Here is a 23,477-nt window from a genome sequence, read left to right as displayed (position 1 = left end):
GCTGCCCCGCTTTGCTCCCTGCCTCTGTTTCCAGCTGGCCCCCACTGTGCCCCAGAGATCCCCCCCTTCTGCCTTTCACTGCCTAAAAGCTCCCCACATCCTCCCATGCCTCCACCTCTCCCCCTCCCAGAACATCAATGGGATGGCCAGCTCCATCCCACAAAAGCCACCTTTCCCAGGAAGCCTGCCTCCCCCCGCAAAAAAATCTGGGCAGCTTCCCTAGTAGCCCTGCTCTGCTTGCCCCTCCCCTCTCCTCCCACAGCCCAGGCACCAGGCTGGATTTTGGCTCCCTTCCAAATCAAGGCCTTGTTATCTGAAGGGGGGTTTTCTGGACGATGCGCCCCTGCTGCTGCTTCTCCTCCTCCTCCTCCCTGATTCTGGCCTTTGCCTCTGTGCTCCTGCCCACTGGCCTCTTAACTGCCAACCGACCTACAGACGGCTCCTCCTCCTCTTGTCGCTGCGGCCATTAATCTGTTCCAGAAGGGGCTTCATCACTCTTGGTCCTGCCGCCAACTTCTCCCACTTTCCTTGTCGGAAACTGCCCCGGAATTTTTTATTTTAAAATCAAGAGGGCCACAAACCAAACAACTTGCTGCTGCCCACATTTCTTCCCTGTCTGCATCTCAGGGTCAGGACCCTGTTTGGGCTGGTTTGAGTTTCTGGTTTTCTTTTTTCTTTTCCCCTTTTGGTTTGGGTGACTCAGCCAAGCCCTGCACAGACGTCTGGCCTGACAGAAAGCGCAGTCTTACCTGGGACCTCTTTCTTGTGCAAGAAAGTCACTTTCCGCATGACGGCCATCTTGGTCTTCTCCAGCCCATCCTTGGTGCCGCTCTTGGCGGCTTTCATCAGCTGCGTCATCTGCGCGGGATCAGGAAGGAGGGGAGAGGAATGAGAGACACGCAGCAGCAGTTCCCACCGATACCCCCTCAATCCTTTCATTATACGTCTCCTCTGGGGACAAAAGGACACCTCCCCCCTCCCCCGGCATTTGGAGAAGTGCTTGGAAGATGAGGAGTTCAGTTTGCATTTTGAGTGGTCTTGGGGGGGGGCTTCAGGATGAGGGGGGATTACATTCTCAAAGTGCTAAACTGGGCTGGCATTCAATAAAAGAAAGCACAGCTCATCAGTCACGTGCCTGTTCATTATTTAAAGACGAGGTCATCATTCTGGAGAGGGGAAAATCCTTCTTTTTCCACAGACACTCACTTTGTGTCCCAACGGGTCTTGGGACAGAAGAGGCAGGCTCTTCTGTCACGCTCTCTGGAACCTCTGCTGCCCAGTGAGCCCTGCAGACGTCTGTAACCCCTGAGAAGGTTTTTAACGGCTTGATCTCACTATGGGGTTCCATGCTGCAGCCCGGGGTGCCTGGATCTGGCGAGGCAGGGTGGGAGAGCCTCAAGGCGGTTATCACCAAACTTCTCGCCAGAGGCTGCTGCTCAGCAACCACAGCCTTAGGGGAGGGACGGTGGCTCAGTGACAGAGCATCTGCTTGGGAAGCAGAAGGTCCCAGGTTCAATCCCCGGCATCTCCAAAAAAGGGTCCAGGCAAATAGGTGTGAAAACCTCAGCTGGAGACCCTGGAGAGCCGCTGCCAGTCTGAAAAGACAATACTGACTTTGATGGACCAAGGGTCTGATTCAGTATAAGGCAGCTTCATATGTTCAAAGGCACTTCGGGGCAGAGTGCCAGACGAGGAGCTGGGAGACCTGGCAAAGCCCCACTCTGCCTTGGAAGCTGGCTGGGGAACCTTGGGCTGATCATGCGCTCTCCCTCCACCTCTCCTCCTTCATTGGGTTGTTTTGCGGATAAAATGGAGGAGAGGACAACAACTTTAAGCCACTCTGGAGTCCCCACTGGGGAGACAGGCAGGGTAGACAATAAGTAAGTAAATAAATAAAATCCCATGGCATCAAATTTCAGTGCCCAGCACTTCCGCTTGTATGCAGAATTCCAGTGACACTGCTGTGCTCTCACCTCAGCAACCTCACTGACCAGAGTCCAGCACAGGTTCTACCTCAAAAGTATCACACGGCAGCCACATTTCCTCGTATCACCACCAATTTCCCTCGAAGCTGCAGTCTTGTGAGCAAAAATTCTACTTTGTGAGCTCCTGGCATTAAAGTTGTCAGCTCCTGCATAAATTACTGTGCTCTGGGGTCATCCTTCCTGAGCTGCTCTAACACCTTCCAGCATGACTTGATGACCCTGTCCTCAAACATGGGCAAAAAACCCCCCAAAAAGCCCTGCAAACTGCCAGCTTGACGTGCCTTTTTTCCCTTTAAAGGAGCTTAATGTCTGCAAAGCAGAAAAAGCAGAGACAAAGGACAAGATGGAACAGAGAGCATGTGGTGCACAGACAGCAAGAAGGCTACTTGAGAAAGGGTCTGGAAGAGAAAGAAGAAGTACCTTGCAATCGTATTTCTGCTTCAGCTCCTGCATGTCTCTCCCCCCAACTCTCAAAGCCAGAATGTCCCTCTTAGTCCTGGAGTATCTCTCCTTGAGCCTGTGCAGGTCTGGAGAAAGCTGCCACCCCCAAAAGCCAGTCCCAGCACAGAAGGAGAAGCAGCAGCAGCAGCAGCAACAGCAGGGGGGAAAGAGAGGCAGAGAAAGATCCCAGTAAGCAGCCAACACAAGGAGCACCAGCAGCAGTCCACAGCTCCACAGAAGGGTTAGAACAAGGCCTAGCCAGACATGGCCCCCGCCCCTCCCCCCCACCCTGCCACAGCCGGGGCTTTGTGCTCCCATCACTGCCACAATTAAAACAAAGCCACGGTCCATCCAGACCACACATCTCAATAAAATCCTCCACCTTCTTTTCATCTCATATGTTTGGTGTAGAGCCAGTTTGGCGTAGTGGTTAAGTGTGCAGACTCTTATCTGGGAGAATCAGGTTTGATTCCCCACTCCTCCCCTTGCAGCTGCTGGAATGGCCTTGGATCAGCCATAGTGGTGAAGTGAGCAGACTCTTATCTGGGAGAGCCGGGTTTGATTCCCAACTCCTCCACTTGCAGCTGCTGGAATGGCCTTGGGTCAGCCATAGCTCTCATAAGAGTGGTCCTTGAAAGGGCAGCTGCTGTCAGAGTCCTCTCAGCCCCACCCACCTCACAGGGCATCTGTTGGGGAGGAAGGGAAAGGAGATTGTGAGCTGCTCTGAGACTCTTCGGAGTGGAGGGCGGGATATAAATCCAATATCTTCATCTACCGCACAGGGTGTCTGTTGTGGGGGAGGAAGGGAAAGGAGATTGTGAGCTGCTCTGAGACTCTTCGGAGTGGAGGGCGGGATATAAATCCAATATCTTCATCTACCACACAGGGTGTCTGTTGTGGGGGAGGAAGGGAAAGGAGATTGTGAGCTGCTCTGAGACTCTTCGGAGTGGAGGGCGGGATATAAATCCAATATCTTCATCTACCACACAGGGTGTCTGTTGTGGGGGAGGAAGGGAAAGGAGATTGTGAGCTGCTCTGAGACTCTTCGGAGTGGAGGGCGGGATATAAATCCAATATCTTCATCTCCCTCACAGGGTGTCTGTTGTGGGGGAGGAAGGGAAAGGAGATTGTGAGCTGCTCTGAGACTCTTCGGAGTGGAGGGCGGGATATAAATCCAATATCTTCATCTACCGCACAGGGTGTCTGTTGTGGGGGGGAAGGGAAAGGAGATTGTGAGCTGCTCTGAGACTCTTCGGAGTGGAGGGTGGGATATAAATCCAATATCTTCATCTCCCTCACAGGGTGTCTGTTGTGGGTGAGGAAGGGAAAGGAGATTGTGAGCCGCTCTGAGACTCTTCGGAGTGGAGGGTGGGATATAAATCCAATATCTTCATCTCCCTCACAGGGTGTCTGTTGTGGGGGAGGAAGGTAAAGGAGATTCTGAGCCTCTCTGAGACTCTTCGGAGTGGAGGGCGGGATATAAATCCAATATCTTCATCTCCCTCACAGGGTGTCTGTTGTGGGGGAGGAAGCTAAAGGAGATTCTGAGCCTCTCTGAGACTCTTCGGAGTGGAGGGCGGGATATAAATCCAATATCTTCATCTACCACACAGGGTGTCTGTTGTGGGGGAGGAAGGGAAAGGAGATTGTGAGCTGCTCTGAGACTCTTCGTAGTGGAGGGCGGGATATAAATCCAATATCTTCATCTCCCTCACAGGGTGTCTGTTGTGGGGGAGGAAGGTAAAGGAGATTCTGAGCCTCTCTGAGACTCTTCGGAGTGGAGGGCGGGATATAAATCCAATATCTTCATCTACCTCACAGGGTGTCTGTTGTGGGGGAGGAAGGTAAAGGAGATTGTGAGCCGCTCTGAGACTCTTCGGAGTGGAGGGTGGGATATAAATCCAATATTTTCATCTACCTCACAGGGTGTCTGTTGTGGGGGAGGAAGGTAAAGGAGATTCTGAGCCTCTCTGAGACTCTTCGGAGTGGAGGGCGGGATATAAATCCAATATCTTCATCTACCTCACAGGGTGTCTGTTGTGGGGGAGGAAGGTAAAGGAGATTGTGAGCCGCTCTGAGACTCTTCGGAGTGGAGGGTGGGATATAAATCCAATATCTTCATCTACCTCACAGGGTGTCTGTTGTGGGGGAGGAAGGTAAAGGAGATTCTGAGCCTCTCTGAGACTCTTCGGAGTGGAGGGCGGGATATAAATCCAATATCTTCATCTACCTCACAGGGTGTCTGTTGTGGGGGAGGAAGGGAAAGGAGATTGTGAGCCGCTCTGAGACTCTTCGGAGTGGAGGGTGGGATATAAATCCAATATTTTCATCTACCTCACAGGGTGTCTGTTGTGGGGGAGGAAGGTAAAGGAGATTGTGAGCCGCTCTGAGACTCTTTGGAGTGGAGGGCGGGATATAAATCCAATATCTTCATCTACCTCACAGGGTGTCTGTTGTGGGGGAGGAAGGTAAAGGAGATTGTGAGCCGCTCTGAGACTCTTCGGAGTGGAGGGCGGGATATAAATCCAATATCTTTATCTACCTCACAGGGTGTCTGTTGTGGGGGAGGAAGGGAAAGGAGATTGTGAGCCGCTCTGAGACTCTTCAGAGTAGAGGGCGGGATATAAATCCAATATCTTCATCTACCTCACAGGGTGTCTGTTGTGGGGGAGGAAGGGAAAGGAGATTGTGAGCCGCTCTGAGACTCTTCGGAGTGGAGGGCGGGATATAAATCCAATATCTTCATCTACCTCACAGGGTGTCTGTTGTGGGGGAGGAAGGTAAAGGAGATTGTGAGCCGCTCTGAGACTCTTTGGAGTGGAGGGTGGGATATAAATCCAATATCTTCATCTACCTCACAGGGTGTCTGTTGTGGGGGAGGAAGGGAAAGGAGATTGTGAGCCGCTCTGAGACTCTTCGGAGTGGAGGGGAGGATATAAATCCAATATCTTCTTCTAGTCCTCAAGAGTAGGGAAGGGGAGGGCCGCACTTCAGTGGCAGGTTCAATCCTCTGCAGCATCTCTAGTTAAAGGGTCAGGGAGGAGGTGACGGGAAAGACATTTCTCAGACTGAGGCCCTGGAGATCTGCTGCCAGACGAAGCAGCTGGAAGCGCCGGGATAGACTGAAGGACTGACTGCCTTATTCAAGATAAGGCAGCATCCTGTGTTTAATTACATGAAAGGCCTCTCACAAGATGCTTCTCAGATTTAGCATGCCTAAATTCCATATCTTGTTCCTTAAATGGAGGCAGTGCCTCCTCCATCCAGGGGTTTTAAAATTTCTGAATACGGAAGAGAGCAGTGCACATGCCCAGCTCGCCGCAGCTCACAGCTCCTCCTGCACCTTCATACCATTCTCTTCCCTCTTTGGCCTTGACAGCCAGCAGGGCATAGTGGCTAAGAGTGGTGGCCGGGTTTGATTCCTCACTCCTCCTCCTCATGCAACCCGCTGGGTAACCCTGGGTCAGCCACAGCTCTTCCAGAGCTCCCTCAGCCCCACCGACCTCACAGGGAAGGGAAGGGGACTGGAAGCCATTCCAAGACTCCTTTGGGCAGTGAAGAGTGGGATATAAAACCCAGCTCTTCTTCTACCTCTACTACTGCTCCCCACCCGCAGGTGCATCGATACACCACCTTCATAGGACAGCACCTGTTTTTTAGCCACGCACAACTCACATTGCTAATGGGAGACAGAGAAAGATGCAAACAACCCGAAGGGGCAGAAGGCTGCAACGGATGGCACTTGGGTCAATTCTGGAATTAGCCTTATAATTTATCTCAGTTAAACCAGAATGAAGAGGAAACAATTGCATGACTTTACAATGTAGGTGGTCACTGCAAAGTATGGGGAGAATTTCCAAAAGAATAAATGGAGAAGCCATGGCTCAGTGGCAGAGCATCTGCTTGGCATGCAGAAGGTCCCAGATTCAATCCCTGGCATCTCCAGTTACAGGATCCATAAGAACATAAGAGAAGCCCTGTTGGATCAGGCCAATGGCCCCTCCAGTCCAACACTCTGTGTCACAGAAGAACATAAGAGAAGCCATGTTGGATCAGGCCAATGGCCCATCCAGTCCAACACTCTGTGTCACACAGTGGCAAAAAAATTTTATATATACACACACACTGTGGCTAATAGCCACTGATGGACCTCTGCTCCATATTTTTATCTAAACCCCTCCTGAAGGTGGCTATGCTTGTGGCCGCCGCCACCTCCTGTGGCAGTGAATTCCACATGTTAATCACCCTTTGGGTGAAGAAGGACTTCCTTTTATCCGTTTTAACCTGTCTGCTCAGCAATTTCATCGAATGCCCACGAGTTCTTGTATTGTGGGAAAGGGAGAAAAGTACTTCTTTCTCTACTTTCTCCATCCCATGCATTATCTTGTAAACCTCTATCATGTCACCCAGTTAAAGGATCTGGCAGTAAGCAATGTGAAAGATCTAAGCCTGGAGAGCTTCTGCTAGCCTGAGTAGGCAATACTGACTTTGATGGACCGGGGTCTGATTCAGGATAAGGCAGGTTCACGTGTGTTCATTTCTACCAAGAGCTCCAAGTGTGGACAGAACCTGGGTGCAGTTTCCTGGCCCTGGAGAGACATTTTGGCCAGTGTGGCTCTTGGGTCAGCATCTGGAAAAGAGGATCTTCTTACCTTTGGCTGAAAGGACACTTTTGGCTTAGCAGCTTCCACCTCCTGCTTGGTCTCTTCCCCGGAGTCCTCGCTGTAGCTTTCGAACTCACTGGAGCTCCAGCCGAGGTCCTCGGCCTCCTGCAGCTCCTTGTCTTGGTCTTGATGGATGTCCTCATAAATCAGGCTTCTCTCTGAATCTGGAAAGATGCAAAAGGGGAGGGAACAGCACCTTCAGTAAAGGCCTGGAACACAAGAATGGATGAAATGGTGAAGAGTGCTGGATCTGAGGTTTTCTGAATGAAACAGTCCAAAGGGGAGGAGGAGGAGGAAGAAACAAAGATTAAGTGGAATATAAGAGAGGCTGCCTGAAAGAGGAAGGAGAAAAGCAGACACAGAATGAATGGAGAAGAAAGGGGAGATCTTAGCCCCCATACCCAGAAAAAAATGATCAATATATGCCCAGGCTGGTGAGGCTGAAGACAGTAAATGGCCTTTTCATCCACAGAAAATCTGTACCTTTGATCACGGACCCCCCACACACACACACACACGTGGAAGCTTCATTCCATTGAAGGCATCTGGGTCCCGTTCAGGATAGAGCCTCACCTGAGACTTGCTGGTTAACCCTGAGCAAATCCACTGTCTCTGCCCCCCGCCTTCAAAGCAGAGTTTGGGGAATTCAGTCATCATGACCCGTTTTCCAAGCAAACAGTTATTCACAACAAAAACATCAATGAGGCAAATGGAGGCTGCTTTGCAATCAAAGGGGAAGGAGAAAAGGCAGCTTGATTCTATACTAGAGTTCCTAGACGGTCGCTGCAAATTACAGGAAAGGAGAAAAAGGTGGACAAAGAAAAAGAAGAGGGGATGAAATCAGACTCTACATGCTTCGCTCCCAAGCTTTGCACCAAATCTCAGATTTTAGCCACTGAAAATGCAAAATCATAATTTACTTCTTTATTTTATTAGGTCTATTTCCTGCCCTATCCCTATATGTAATAAAGAAGTGCGCCTGAGTATATTCAGAGTGCTACTCCATCACTTAAAATGTAGCCTCCTGCCATTCTTAGATTTTACACTGACTGCTGGCCAGATGTTCGTTTTCCTGAAGGATACAGTTTTTGAACAAACATGTTATTGGTTTTGGTCTAGGGCATATTTGCCCTGGGGTTTATTATCTAGAAGTCAATGTTTGCATTTTAAATTATGTTAAGACGCCTTGGGTGGTCTTGAAGAGAGGGGAGGGGTATTAAATGATCTAAGTAAACAATAAATGAATCTCTGCTACGTAAACAGAACTCCTGCACATTTGAGGAAGGGAAGCCGAAGGGGGGCATTTCACTGAGGCTGTGGCCTTCCATTCCCACCCCAAGTCCCTCTATCTTCCAGAAGCCCTGTTCTTATATTCCACTGAACACATACAACCTGCATGTACCCACGTATGCCTGTTTGTAAGAAAGAGCTAATACATTTTCAGATTACAAACAATACTGGAGAACAGTACCTGGATAAATGTGGTGTTTCAATCACATGCTCAGCTGTAGATTCATTAAATACAACTTAAGAATTACAAGCAGGGCTTTTTTGCAGCAGGAACTGCTTTGTATATTAGGCCACACATGCCTGATGTAGCCAATCCCCCAAGAGCTTACAGAGCTCTTAGTACAGGGCCTACTGTAAACTTCAAGAGGACTGGCTACATCATGGGTGTGTGGCCTAATATGCAAAGGAGTTCCTGCTACAAAAAAAAGCCCTGATTACAAGTATAAAAGAAAATCAAGTGTATAATGTACACAGACTACACATGTGTTCACTGGAATGTGCAAACAGAGCTTGCATGTACATGTAATGACTCTTGAAACTTGCCCAATGTGGGGGTTTGAGAGCCCCTTGGATGGAAAGATGTGGTGAGAAGAACGGGTGAGGGCAGAAGAAACCCAGAAAACCTCTGAAGAAAGGAGGATCATGAGCAAAGAGGAACCAGATACGAGGCATGGCACCCGGTATCTTAAAGGAAACATTTGAAGCGGTGCCATACCACGCTGATCCGGGTCCACGTTTTCGTAAGGAACATCGTCATAGATCACGTCTTCTTCCGGGGCTGGGGGGTTAACCTGATGTCCTAGAATAGAAGTAACACAAGGTGGGCAGCTGAATCCTAAGCAGGCAGAAAGGCTCAAGAAGGACGAATCTGACTCTCTCCTCAGCATGCTCAAAACTGGGTGTGTCAAGGCCCCGGTGGCGCAGCACCACCTTCGTCAGCCAGAGATGCAAGGAGATCCCTGAAATGCTAGACTGCAACCAAGCGTATTTCTCCCACGGCCCAAAGCTACACAGTCTTTGCCAACACAGCCTCCCAGACCAGCCCCAAAGCCATACCTCGGCGGAAACTCTTCCTCCTCCAGCTGAAGGATCGCGACACACCGTGAGAGCTTCCCACCACGTCCCCATTGCTGACCACAAACCTGGGGAAAGGAAGGCAGCCTTAAAACCTGGCTAAACAAGGTTCCCTCCACATCACAACACACAAGACCTACCCTCCCTCACTCGCCCCCAAGCAAGCTGCCCACTCAGAGGACAGATGATCTGCTGCTTTCTGGTTCAGCCCTGCTGGCCCAAACCCCTCACATTTCAGTTCTTAGTGGGTCATTCCTTGTCACCCCCCCCCACACACACACACATACACACACAAACCCCTTCCCAGGGGCTTGGCATGTCGTAACCCAGTTTACAGCACTTCCTTTCTAAAGTCCTTTTCTTTTCATAAAAACATGCAAGCCCTATTCAGCCTCAGTAAGAAGGAAATCCGCTCCTGCCCTCCAGGACTGCAGTCCACGAGTGAGAAAGCACTTAGGCAAGCAACAACCACACCCTCTTCTATTATTATTACCATTTCTGAAATTAAATCGTCTAAACTTCTGCAAGACATTATTCTGAAATACATTACACCACTTGGGCCCAGGGAGTGGCCTGAAACCACCTGATGCTGCAGCACTGATGAAGCTGACCTCCCGGCTACACCCTCTCCTCAGAGGGGAGACCACCAGGCGAGAGCAGAAAAGAAGGCTGTGTATACATCCACACGATATATGCACATACATATGCATGATCGGGTGGCTGCTGATCACTCTGGTGTGCGATTCAGCCCCACCCGCCACCCCCTTCCTGGCAACGGAACCACAAAGGAGGAGGGAGAGGAGAGCCATGGACTCAACCCAGAGTGCCGTGAAGGAAGGGCGGCATACAAATGAGGCAGCTAAAGAGAAGAAGGCATGCAGACGCTGGCTCCAGCAACCTACCCTATGCAGGGCGGACAGGCCCCTCCACTGCCTCTCCAGCTCCCAGCATCGCTTCCCTCCTTCGGCCTCCCCTGCAGCCTCTCTGCTCTGCAGTACGTTTGCACGGTTGTGCTGACAGTGCAAGAGGATGCCAGCACAGGCAAGGGATCGATACTGCTGGCTCCTTCTTCGCCAGCCGGGGGTGTCTCCCTCCAGCCTACCCTTCAGGCTCTGCTAATGCCAAGCGCGGCCAGCAATGCCTCCTGCCCTGATGAAGGGGTGGATAATCAGCCTCTTATGAGCAAGAGGAAAAGGGAGATCCATTTAGGGAGCTTGGGGAGGGGGGGGGTTGTGTACAAAAAAGGCAGCTGCTCAGGAAAAGAGGAGCAGGGCCTGTTGGACTTTCTCTTGTGGCAGGAAGCAAAGGCAGAAAAACAACCACTAGACTATGCAGAGCTTTTCAATTCAGAAAACTATAAAACGACTGGCTTGGCGGGAGGCGAGGGCTGCCAGCTCCTCGGGGATGTGGATTGTTTGCCCTCATTAGAATTCTGGGAGTCCCACTTTTAATTTTTCAGGCTGCTAGTTCTCATGGCACCAGGAGACAGTTTCCTAAGCCAGCAGGTCCCCTTTTGCTTCCTCACTGCTGGACGTGGATATGGCAGGACAGACACGAGAACGAGCATCGTGCAGTGGAGCAGCAGTCGTTTCCTCCACTCCACGATACTTGAGACAGACTCCACAGGCGGATGAGGAGCAAAACTACATTGGTGCTTGTGGGCAGGAAGAATGAGCTCTGGTGGTCTTCTGAAATGCAGAGCACTCTCTGGGCTTCTGCCTGCTGCAAAAAGGCCACGGGACAGTTTCTTTTGCACAGCTCCCTGTCACTGCAATGGGCTTGAGCAGAGAATGCTTCCCGGGGGATCGTGCCCCACAATCTGCTTTGCCCTGCCTCCATTTCTGTCTTGCTAATGCCCAAAATATGACACCTTGCCTTGTGGGTGGAGAGGACTCGCTTTTTTGGAGAGAAGGCAATCACAAAGAAAAGAACCAATCATGGCTTGCTGGAAGAACAACCACGTTTCATGCAGAAGACCCCAGAAATTCAGTCCCCACCCAGTGAGAAGAATCTCAGATATCCGGTGCTGGGAAAACCCTCTTCTGCCTCATGCCTGGGGGAACTGCTCCTCCTGGCAGCTTCATATGTTCTAATAATCCAGTGGGGGAAGAGTTTGGTGTAGAACACCTGCTTTGTACAGTGAAGGTTGCAGATTCAGCCCTGCGATTGCCTGCTAAGGGATATCAGATACCACAGGCTAGAAAAGATCCAGAAAAGAGAGCCAGTTTGGTGTAGCAGTTAAGTGTGCGGACTCTTATCTGGGAGAACCGGGTTTGATTCCCCACTCCTCCCCTTGCAGCTGCTGGAATGGCCTTGGGTCAGCCCTAGTGGTTAAGTGTGCAAACTCTTGTCAGGGAGAACTGGGTTTGATTCTCCCACTCCTCCCCTTGCAGCTGCTGGAATGGCCTTGGGTCAGCCAGAGCTCCCTTATCTGGGAGAACCGGGTTTGATTCCCCACTACTCCACCTGCAGCTGCTGGAATGGCCTTGGGTCAGCCAGAGTTCTCTTATCTGGGAGAACTGGGTTTGATTCCCCACTCCTCCACTTGCACCTGCTGGCATGGCCTTGGGTCAGCCATAGCCCTGGCAGAGGTTGTCCTTTAAAGGGCAGCTGCTGTGAGAGCCCTCTCATCCCCACCCACCTCACAGGGCGTCTGTTGTGGGGGGAGACGGTAAAGGAGATTGTGAGCCGCTCTGAGACTCTGAGATTCGGAGTGGAGGGTGGGATATAAATCCAATATCATCGTCATCATCTTTCTCTGCCAGGGACCCTGCAGAGCTGCTGAGAGTCAGAGCAGAGCAATCAAGCTAGATTCGTCTTATGCCGGAACACTCAGTCACCTGCCCATTCAATCCATGATGATTTTTCAGGGACTGGCTTTACGATCCATCAGCCCATTTGTGGCTGTTCAGCAGGTTGCTTCACGGTAGCCCTCCCTAAACTTGCAGCAGGGCCAACGGCTTCCACAGAAGAATATTAATTCCCTGTCAGCCCCGATGAGTTCTGCTCCCCACCGGCCTTGCAGGGTAAGGGCCCTGCACCGCAGGCAATTGTTTAAAAGAACAATTAAACCAGTTATATAAATCTGTCATAAATAAACGCTGTCTCTCAGTAAAATCCTTTCTTCGGTGTTCATCTAAGTAGTCCCCTTGTGACCCCACTGGATGTCACTCAGTTTAAACCGGCAGCATCTTTGCACATGCACAGTTCTGCAAAACCCCAATGCAAACCCGCCTGGCAAACCTCCACAGCCATTCAGCATCAATTGAATATCCTGGGTGACCAGTAAGTTCAGCTGCCAAACACATTTGTGGAAAAATCTGATACATCCCTAATCGTAAGCCAGTTTCTTACGTCCACCCCAAAAAGTGCGTAACAAGTTTCTCCCACAGTCTGCCACTAGAGGCCAGTCGGTGCTGACGACACATTAGAAATCCCCTTTTCTGTTTTCCCTCCCGTCATTCCGGCAAGAGACCTCTCCCTCTCCCTAAGACCTCCAGTTGCCAGAGCTCAGGTTTCACCCTCTGACCTACTTTCCCAAAAAGAGCAATCCAAGCCCTCGGCCCACACCGGCTCCCGTCAGCGGCAAAGCAGTTAGCGGCCCTAACTTAGAGCCGAAACTCTGAGTGTCCCTCCAGAAACAGCCCCAAGCAACTGGCTGCCCATGGAGGAGGGCAATACTTGTTGCGACACCAAGGCTGCCCCGTTTCATTACAGAGACTGAGACGAGGTGAGGATGGGAACAGTTTTCCACCAGAGTCTGGGACACACAGCATAACAACAGGCGCAGAACACCTCTGGGCATGTGCAAAGTATCTTCCTTTCACCACTGAGCAATCACAGATTTTCTCTCTCCCCGATGGCCAAACACAGACAGCAGAAGGCTGAGCTTCCCAGCAATTTCTAAGCCCCCAGAACCATTGCCTATGTTCTCTTCCAAGGGTTTTATTGTTTGTTTATTCCCATATATTTTTTTTTTACTCTGCCCATCTGCTGGAACATTTTGGCAAAATAAGCACGAGGGGGGAAAGTAAATATTAGTCTCAAAACAGTAACAAGCCAGCCACAAAACCAAATACCATAAGCCTCACAGAAGGGAAATGCCTATTTAACAGCACTAAATGAGGTGATGAGGTCTAAATAACATACTGATTAAATGTCCATTTTTAAACAGCTCGGCATCTTTTCCCAAATATCTGCAGAAGGGCTGCAGAGGAGGCTCGTCCCTGCTCCAGATCGTCACCGTCTAAGACGGAAGAGACTGAGAGTGCCGGAAAAGGGACCGCCTTTAGACAGCACATCTGCCTCCCTCTTCCTGCAGCAGCTGCAGGGTTTGTGATACTAACTCTCCCCCCTCCCCACAGCTACAGAAGAGAGGCCGAGGGGAGGATACGCAGCAGATATGGCCAAGGGGCAAGGAAAATTCCCCCAGGGAAGAAGGGGTCTTCTCTTCTCAGCAGCAAGCCAGGTCTGTCCAAGGTCCATCCTGTCCTCTCCTTGTGCGGCATCAGGAGAACAGCACACAGACCTAAAAAGCTGCCACCCGCCGAGTGGGTCAACCTGGCCTGGCACTGTCTCTTCTGACTGGCTGCTGCTCTTGGAGGTCTCCAACCCAGCAAGGTTATCCCCAGCCCTGTTCCCAAGAGGGAACCGGAGTCCGTTATCCCCATTCAAAAGACGTGCTCTGCCACTGACTGGCGAGTGTCCTCATGGTCATGAGACGGACTCCAGAAGGCAGGGATCTCATTCGAGGGCAAGGCTGGTGGAGCAGTTGGGGTAGGATCTGGAAGACCTGTGTTCATATCCCTCACTCAACATGAAGTTTGCTGGGTGGCCACAGGACAGGCACATGGTCTCAAAGCCATCTACCTGGTGAGGGGTCTGGAGACCAAGTCCTATGAGGAAAGGTTGAAGGAGATGGGGATGTTAGCCTGGAGAGGAGGCAGCTGAGAGGTGACAGGATCATCATCTTCAAGTACCTGACGGGTTGTCCTATAGAGGATGGTGTGGAATTGTTTTCTGTGGCCGCAGAAAGTAGGGCCAGAACCAATGGGTTGAAATTAAATCAAAAGTTTCCAGCTCAACATTAGGAAGAACGTCCTGACTGTTAGAGCGGTTCCTCAGTGGAACAGGCGTCCTCGGGAGGTGGTGGGCTCTCCTTCCTTGGAGGTTTCTAAACAGAGACTAAATGGCCATCTGACAGCGATGAAGATCCTATGAATTTAGGGGGAGGTGTTTGTGAGTTTCCTGCATTGTGCAGGGGGTTGGCCTAGATGACCTTGGAGGTCCCTTCCAACTCTATGATTCTAGGATTCTATACCTTACAGGGCTGTTGTGAAGACAGAGAGAGGAAGGGTGACTCACATAAGAAGGGTAGGAGCAAACAGCACTGGACAGAGAGATGGATTGTTCATGAGTGCCATGGATTTGACCCTCCTCTTGGGCCTTGTATGCTCAGCTATGCTGAGAGCCTCACACCTGCTCACCTTGGACTAGCCCTGGGGAAGTTCCTTCCCTGTCCAGGGCTCTGGAGAGAGAGAGAGCAGCTGCCAATCAGAAGAGGCAAGGCTGAGCTAAAGGGCCAAAATGATCTGACGGGACAAGGCAGCTTCACCTGTTGGAAGTCAAGCACGAGTCCCCAAAGCAAGAGTTTGCAGCTGACCCACCAGCCCTGCGGCCACGCAGAGATTCAGCAACCCAGCCCACCATCACCACCACCACGTGCCGAAGAGTGTCTCTTTGTCTGGTCTACGAAAGCATCTGTCCCAAAGGAAGTCACTCACTCTGTCTGCGACTGTGAGCCCAGGAGATCTGTTGAAAAGAAAAAGACGGGTGTTAAGTTGAAGCCATTGATCAGCACAGCCTCCAGACAAACAGCCCAGCAGACATTCCTCAGCCTTGGCCAGCTGGGAGCCTCCAGGTGAGGAGGAAGCCTCCCTCTAAGAGCAAGGTTATGAGTATTCAAGGGGAAGAGCGCTCCTGCCTTCCTGCCCTGCTGGCTGGTCACTGTGGGGAATGGTCCCCCAGCCTGCATTAACCTTGTGCCTTGGGGGATGTGAAGAGACCCCGGATGCCCCTTGTGGGAAGCTGGCACTGCAGCACAAAGGTGCTCACATTCACATTTCCCCCACATTCACTGATGTAGCAGGCAATTTCAACCGCATCTCCAGCTGGCTGCGTGCAGCGTTATCCAAAGGAGAATCTACTGAATCAGAAAGGTGTGGCTCTGCCAAGAGCATCAATGGTGACCTCTGTGCCAGAAAACCCAGCTGAAGCCTGCCTCGGTTTATGCCCGTGTACCATAAACATTGTTTCTCAGGGCTGTATGTATGGAAAGAGGGGCGGGGGACTGTAAAAGACTGCAGGAAAAATTCCATGAAAAGTCACTGCCAAGTCCTGACTCGGATAGCCCAGACCTCAGAAGCTCAGCAGGGTGGACTCTGGCAAGCACATGGATAGGAGACCTCCTGGGAATACCAGCAGCTGGGAGGCCGGGCAGGCTCTATTCAGTCACTTCCCTGAATATCCTCCAGGCCCCCAGCAAGGGTCAGTCACCAGAGGTCACCATGACTTCCAGGTGCACACACACTCTCACACACAAAATACAAAAATACCCCCCCCAAAAAAGTCACTGCCCAACCCTCTATGAAAGAAGTACTTTTCTCCCTTTCTCACAATACAAGAACTCGTGGGCATTCGATGAAATTGCTGAGCAGACAGGTTAAAACGGATAAAAGGAAGTACTTCTTCACCCAAAGGGTGATCAACATGCGGAATTCACTGCCACAGGAGGTGGTGGCGGCCACAAACATGGCCACCTTCAAGAGGGGGTTAGATAAAAATATGGAGCACAAGTCCATCAGTGGCTATTAGCCACAGTGTGTGTGTATATAATTTTTTTTTGCCACTGTGTGACACAGAGTGTTGGACTGGATGGGCCACTGGCCTGATCCAACAGGGCTTCTCTTATGTTCTTATGTGACACAGAGTGTTGGACTGGATGGGCCACTGGCCTGATCCAACAAGGCTTCTCTTATGTTCTTCTGTGACACAGAGTGTTGGACTGGAGGGGCCACTGGCCTGATCCAACAAGGCTTCTCTTATGTTCTTATGTGACACAGAGTGTTGGACTGGAGGGGCCATTGGCCTGATCCAACAAGGCTTCTCTTATGTTCTTATGTGACACAGAGTGTTGGACTGGATGGGCCATTGGCCTGATCCAACAAGGCTTCTCTTATGTTCTTATGTGACACAGAGTGTTGGACTGGAGGGGCCACTGGCCTGATCCAACAGGGCTCCTCTTACGTTCTTATGTGACACAGAGTGTTGGACTGGATGGGCCACTGGCCTGATCCAACATGGCTTCTCTTACGTTCTTATGTGACACAGAGTGTTGGACTGGATGGGCCACTGGCCTGATCCAACAGGGCTCCTCTTACGTTCTTATGTGACACAGAGTGTTGGACTGGATGGGCCACTGGCCTGATCCAACATGGCTTCTCTTATGTTCTGATGTGACACAGAGTGTTGGACTGGATGGGCCACTGGCCTGATCCAACATGGCTTCTCTTACGTTCTTATGTGACACAGAGTGTTGGACTGGATGGGCCACTGGCCTGATCCAACAGGGCTCCTCTTACGTTCTTATGTGACACAGAGTGTTGGACTGGATGGGCCATTGGCCTGATCCAACATGGCGTCTCTTATGTTCTTATGTGACACAGAGTGTTGGACTGGATGGGCCATTGGCCTGATCCAACAGGGCTTCTCTTATGTTCTTATGTGACACAGAGTGTTGGACTAGATGGGCCATTGGCCTGATCCAACATGGCTTCTCTTATGTTCTTATGTGACACAGAGTGTTGGACTGGATGGGCCATTGGCCTGATCCAACATGGCGTCTCTTACGTTCTTATGTTCTCCAACAAAGATTTCAGGCCTGGGAAGTAACTATGCCCCTTTCTGCCCATGCCTGCCCTCTGCAGATAATGGCTGCTACAACAGACAAAGCTTCAACTTGAGATGTTTCGCCCTCTTCTAGGCTAGAGTGATTCCTGCTTCATGTCTTTGCCTGCATGAGTTCTGCTGATTTTCTGCCCACCAGGCAGCACGAGGAGCTTAGAGATCCCCGCCACACTAGCCTGTCTGCAGGTGTTTGTGTATGTGTGTACATGTTGTCAGAACCTCCAGAACTCTGGCACTTAAGTCTGCTCCGATGAGAGCCATGAGAGTCCAATGCAAAGCCAAGCCCTGAGAATTCTTACCGAGGCTGGTGCTGGAGTCCGCCTGGCCCATTAGGACCCGCCCCTCAAGCAGCGCTTCCTCAGCCTCCCATTCGTCCAGAGGCTCCAGGTCATCGCTGATGCTCGATCTTCGCCTGGGCGGAGGGTCCTGCAGTGCTTCCCGGGTGCCCAGCTCAGTCCTGGCATTGCTCACCACCAGCCTGGTGCCCTCCTCCTCTTCCTCACTGTCCTCAAACACAAACGCCTCCCCGGCATCTTCTTCCCCGTCTGTGGAGGCCTCTGGAGGCCCCTGCACAGATCCGCCTCCTGCACAGAGGTGAGAAAGCTGCAGTGAGCAGGGGAAAAGAAGGCATTCCTGCCAGAGGATGTGGTGATGGCCAGAGGCATAGATAGCTTTAAAAGGTGACTGGACAGATTCATGGAGGATAGATCTGTCAGTAAGTTCTAGCTGTGGTGACTGAGGGAACCTCCCTACTCAGAGGCCCTAAAACTCTGACTCCCAGAGCCAGGAGGCAGCATCAGGGAAAGGCCTTGGCCTCTGTGCCCTGTTTGTTTGGCTCTCCAGAGCAGCTGGTTGATCACTGTGAGACAGCAGGCTGAGCTAGATGGGCCCTTACTGGTCTGATCCAGCAGAGCTCTTCTAATGTTCTTGTCAGGGGAAGGCCTTGGCCTCTCCGCCCTGTTGTTGGCCCTGCAGTGGAACTGGCTGGCTGTGTGAGAAAGGAGGCTGGACTGGATGGACCCTCACTGGTCTGATCCAGCAGGGCTCTTCTGATGCTCTTCTCAGGGGAAGGCCTCGGCCTCTCTGCCCTGTTGTTGGCCCTGCAGTGGAACTGGCTGGCCACTATGTGAGACAGGAGGCTGGACTAGATGGACCCTCCCTGGTCTGACCCAGCAGGGCTCTTCTGAGGTTCTTATGAAGACCACAGCCTCTCTGCCCTGTTGTTGGCCCTCCAGAGGAACTGGTTGGCCACTGTGGAAGACAGGAGGCTGGACTGGATGGACCCTCACTGGTCTGATCCAGCAGGGCTCCTCTAATGTTCTTCTCAGGGGAAGGCCTCAGCCTCTCTGCCCTGTTGTGGGCCCTCCAGAGGAACTGGTTGGCCACTGTGGAAGACAGGAAGCTGGACTGGATGGACCCTCACTGGTCTGATCCAGCAAGGCCCTTCTAATGTTCTTCTCAGGGAAAGGCCTCAGCCTCTCTGCCCTGTTGTTGGCCTTCCAGAGGAACTGGTTGGCCACTGTGGAAGACAGGAGGCTGGACTGGATGGACCCTCACTGGTCTGATCCAGCAGGGCCCTTCTAATGTTCTTCTCAGGGGAAGGCCTTGGCCTCTCTGCCCTGTTGTTGGCCCTCCAGAGGAACTGGTTGGCCACTGTGGAAGACTGGAGGCTGGACTAGATGGATGGACCCTCACTGGTCTGATCCAGCAGGGCCCTTCTAATGTTCTTCTCAGGGGAAGGCCTCAGCCTCTCTGCCCTGTTGTGGGCCCTCCAGAGGAACTGGTTGGCCACTGTGGAAGACAGGAGGCTGGACTGGATGGACCCTCACTGGTCTAACCCAGCAGGGCTTTTCTGATGTTCTTCTCAGGGGAAGGCCTCAGCCTCTCTGCACTGTTGTTGGCCCTCCAGAGTAACTGGCTGGCCACTGTGTGAGAAGGCAGGATGCTGGACTAGATGGACTACTGGTCTGATCCAGCAGGGCTGTTCTGATGTTCTTAATTGGCTGCAGGGAAAGCACTACACTGAACACTTTGCCCAGGGGTCCAAGAAGCCCAGTGCTTTTTACCTGGACTGGCAGCTGCTGTCCAAGGTCTCAGGAGGACTAAAGTACAGGGAACAGTGGATGGGAAGGCCTTGGGGCTGCAAGGGTCCAGGTCCTTGGGGCTGCAAGCCTCTTATGGTACTTTCCGCACAAGGCTGGACTTGCATGGTTTTGCCATTGCTGATGCAACAGCTGATAAGGCACAGCAGCAACAGCAGCAGCAAGGGAGTTTCCATGGGGCAGGCTTCCCACAGTTTCCTTGCCCCCATCTACAAGGAGTGGCCACCCCCCTGCCCTGGGCGAAAACAGCCTTTTCCGCTTAAATAAATGGCACTAGATTATTGTTACACTAATATAACATTAATCCAATCTGTGCACGGGGTACTCTGAGGTCCTGGCTTTCGCTTTTAAAAAGCCACCAGAAGGCAGGAAATGACTGCTGTGAGGACAGACTAAGGAAAATGGCTGCCCACTGGGCAGGAAAATCCAAATTTTCTCCCCCACCCAGTAGCCGTACAGCCTTTACTGTGCTCTTTCCCAAACCTTCAGTGCAACCCAGGTGTGAGAAAGACTGGAGAAATGCACGATGACGCTATTGAGAAGCTTTAAGCAGGAAAATACCCCACTTCCAGACAGCACTGACCCTGCGGCAGACAGTCTGGATGGAAATGGCCACCGCCCACTTAAGATGCTTTAGAAATAAGAGAGACATTTTTCTTTCTTGACTCAGGAGATCTTATAAATGGAAAGGGGATCACATGACAGGGCAAGTTTATACCAGGTCGAGAGATAAATGCTTCTGGGCCCTGGGCAGAGAAATGCCCCCCACATCACCTGCTACCCGAGACCATTAACGAGAGACAGCAAGAACAGAACCCGGGGCTTTCTGTGTACAAAACACCCAATCACACCCTGCCCCTCTTAACGTCATCACCTGTGAAATTCTCAGATGCAATCTGAGATTTCTGATTGGGCAAAACATTAGAGGAATTTTAAGGCAACTCATAAGAGTTTTGATAAACACTATTCCAAGCTGTGAGGGGGGGAGATCTGTGGAATTTTGAAAGGATCTGAATTAGCAGGTATTTTTTAAGGGGAGGAGGGAAGTAGAGGCTGTTATTTTACCTTGGTTTTAATATTTTAACTATTACTTTAAGTCTCCTTGAACTGTGAGGAAAAGCAGCGTGAAAATATTCAAGGTAGTGAAGAAACAAATAAATAAGGAAACTATGTCAAGGATTGGTGTGGGGGAGGAGAGGAGAGAAAGAGAGCGGCTCTGCACTAATGGTGCAATTCCTCAGGGGTCCAGCACACAGCTGCTGACACGCCAGGGTACCTTCTGGCCCTGCTCCTCTGCCACAAGCAGCTGACCCACACAGAGAAATCCAGCAGGCAACGCTTGCCTCCTCCCACTGCCTCTCTGTGCCCAGAAGAGCTGCACCACCTAAACTTCTGCTCAGGCCAAGGCCGTTAAAGTTGCAGAGGCTGTACAAAGGTGAACAGCTCAGAAGACAAAGCACACACATACCCACAAGCACAAACATATAGCGTTTGGTCTTCTCGTTGCCTGCCTGGGTCACTTTGGAACACTGCCATGGGAGGCTGAACTTCATATCAGGTTTCTGCCTGTTCTAGATTTAGCCTATGCTCCCTGCCTTACTGTGACCAATCACCCAAAAGCCAGGGATTCACACTGCCTGTATGCGTTACGATAACCGCCTGCAAACCTGCCTACTAATAAGCTTGGATTTCAAAGTATTTCTTTTCCTGCACCAACAGGACGCCTATTTCCTGCACCAACAGGAAACCTATTCCGTTATATCAGCAACGGGGAGGGGGGGAGCCACATCCCAACTACTTTCCTTGCTATATCAATAGCAAGCTGCAGAGTCCATAATGCCAAGTCTTTCTTTTGCGCCCACTTCAGTTGGTGCAGAGGCACATGAAAGCTTACAGACCTCACAGAACATTTTGTCAGGCAAAAAAGAAAGCAGGCAAGAAAGCAAGAATATGATGAGAACATTCACAGCGATGATCAAAGGCAGGCTGCAAAAACTGCAATATAGCCAATTAGATAATCTCATCTACCCTGCATTTTGCAAAATGCGTTAGGCGGTGCCTTCATCAGCAGCATCATGTGACATGTTCGTAAAGAGGAAAGTACATCTGAGCATATATAGAGTGTCACTCCCTTTGCTGCTGCCGAGTAACTACAATGTACTCTCCAGGTCTGGGAAAGATGGGGGCGGAGGTGGCTGCTGGCATTCTTGTGGTGCAGCACAGTCCACGATTCATGGGGAAATGGGGTGGGGGGGGGGGGAGAGTGCTGCACTGATTTAAAGGGCCTTATGCCTAATTTCTGGAAGAGGCCCCCAGGCCTCCTGCAGACATCTAATGTGTTATCAGAGAATGCCAGCACATCTCCAGTTTGTTTTCTCCCAGCAAGAGAGAAGTCTAGAAAGCTGTTTTTTGCTTATGAGAAAGCTGAATTTCTGGGAATCCAACAGAAGCTGCCACCAGATTTGCACTTGGGACCACATGCTGGTTCCTAGATAACCACAGAGAGAAACAAGGAAGCCGCCTCCGCCAAGTAATGAAGTAACGGTACCTAGTGTGGAGCCTGGGGGCACCTGGGAAGAGGCCATCTTTCTCTCTCACGCCCACTCAGCTCTGAGGCTCCTCTCTTGGCTCCTTCCCCAGCTGTTTACCTAGGGAGAAAAGGAGAGGAAATGTGGTTCAGGATGGGGACTATTCTTCCAGAAAGCAAACCCCCAGGCTCTGGTCTTTCACGTTCTTCTGTCTTCTACAGCTGCCACAGCCCACAGCTAGTAACTTCACGCCCCCAAACTGCACAGTGCAACAAGTTATGAGTAATTAGGAAACATGTGTGAACTGAACTAGCTGGCCTGATTGGTCCCATTTCCATTGGGAGCTGTGTTCATATTCTCAAAATAACTGCAGAGCACAAACGTAAAACACGAGCAATTCCGGTCCTTTCCCCACCCACCCCACACACACTCTCTTTGCACAAGAGCTAGAAACTTACCTTTGAATTCAAACAAGAAGAAATCGCCTCCATCACATCCTTTAAGGCCCTCCCCCATCAATAGACCTACCTCTTCAGAATAGACCTGTAAGACCTACCTCTTCAGAATAGCCTTCACTCATACCGAGTCAAGATAGTGTCGCTGTATATGTTTTTTTCCTACTGAACTTTTCCTACTAACTTATGAAAGATCTATTTTAGCACCTTAATGTTAATTTTAATGTAACTTGTAAATTGATTTATGATGATTTTATTGCTATGTATGATTTTATTGTATTGCACTTATATGTTGTGAGCCGCCCTGAGCCTGCTTGTGTGGGGAGGGCGGGATATAAATAAAAGGTATTATTATTATTATTATTATTATCTCCTTGAAGCCTTTTCTGACTGTTAACGTCGTAGCCCAGCACAGGGGGGCCAAACTGTGGGCTCAGGAGCCACATGTGACTCTTTCACCCATATCGTGTGGCACGCAAAGCCCCCACTGGCCAGCTTGGAGAAGGTATCTGTCTCTTTAAATCACTTCTCCAAGCCAAGCTAGCTGGTGACTTGGAGAATGCATCTAAAGTTGTTTTCCTTCCACCTCTCCCCCCATCTATTTGCTTCCTTTCCACTTTCCGACCTGCTCTCAAACATCTGACTTCATGTCTTGTGGCTCTCAAACATCTGAAGTGTATTCTATGTGGCTCCTATGTTAAGCAAGTTTGGCCACTCCTGGCCTAGTTGTTAGCGTGTCTGACTAGGATCTGGGGGCCCAGGCTCAAATCCCCACTCTGCCTTAGAAGCTGGTTGGGTGACCCAGGGCCAGTTACTCCCCCTCCACCAGCCTCACTGGGTGGCTGCGAGGATTAAATGCAGCAGAGGAGAAGGAGGTACTGCCTGGAACTTCCTGGAGGGCAGGTGGGAGGAAAACAAGGGGCTGCATCAGAATCTCAGGACAATCATCCAGAAGAGGGAAATCAGCAGTGGT

The 23,477-nt window shown here is 50.9% G+C and overlaps 1 protein-coding gene across 4 annotated transcripts in view; it reads right to left on the bottom strand.

The window, feature by feature from the left end:
- ARHGEF10L (Rho guanine nucleotide exchange factor 10 like) overlaps positions 1–22,174 on the bottom strand; it is a 102,330-nt gene extending 80,156 nt beyond the window's left edge. For 2 of the 4 annotated variants that reach the window (XM_060259028.1, XM_060259026.1), the window contains exons 1-7: positions 22,070–22,174; positions 17,719–18,003; positions 15,238–15,265; positions 9,437–9,522; positions 9,096–9,179; positions 7,079–7,254; positions 750–858 (exon numbers count right to left, since the gene is read on the bottom strand). In XM_060259028.1, coding sequence (XP_060115011.1) covers positions 750–858; positions 7,079–7,254; positions 9,096–9,179; positions 9,437–9,522; positions 15,238–15,265; positions 17,719–18,003; positions 22,070–22,106 — 805 coding nt within the window. In that variant the 5' untranslated portion in view covers positions 22,107–22,174. Of the gene's footprint in view, positions 1–749; positions 859–2,405; positions 2,523–7,078; positions 7,255–9,095; positions 9,180–9,436; positions 9,523–15,237; positions 15,266–17,718; positions 18,004–22,069 lie in introns of all 4 variants that reach the window. The other 2 variants (XM_060259024.1, XM_060259025.1) reach the window with 2 other exon arrangements.
- Between the last annotated feature and the right edge of the window lie 1,303 nt (positions 22,175–23,477).

Source organism: Heteronotia binoei, chromosome 18 (assembly GCF_032191835.1).
Source record: "Heteronotia binoei isolate CCM8104 ecotype False Entrance Well chromosome 18, APGP_CSIRO_Hbin_v1, whole genome shotgun sequence".
In the NCBI taxonomy this organism is placed as follows: Eukaryota; Metazoa; Chordata; class Lepidosauria; order Squamata; family Gekkonidae; genus Heteronotia; species Heteronotia binoei.
The sequence above is the reverse complement of the archived record's forward strand: the minus strand, read 5'-3'. Positions and strand labels throughout refer to the sequence as shown.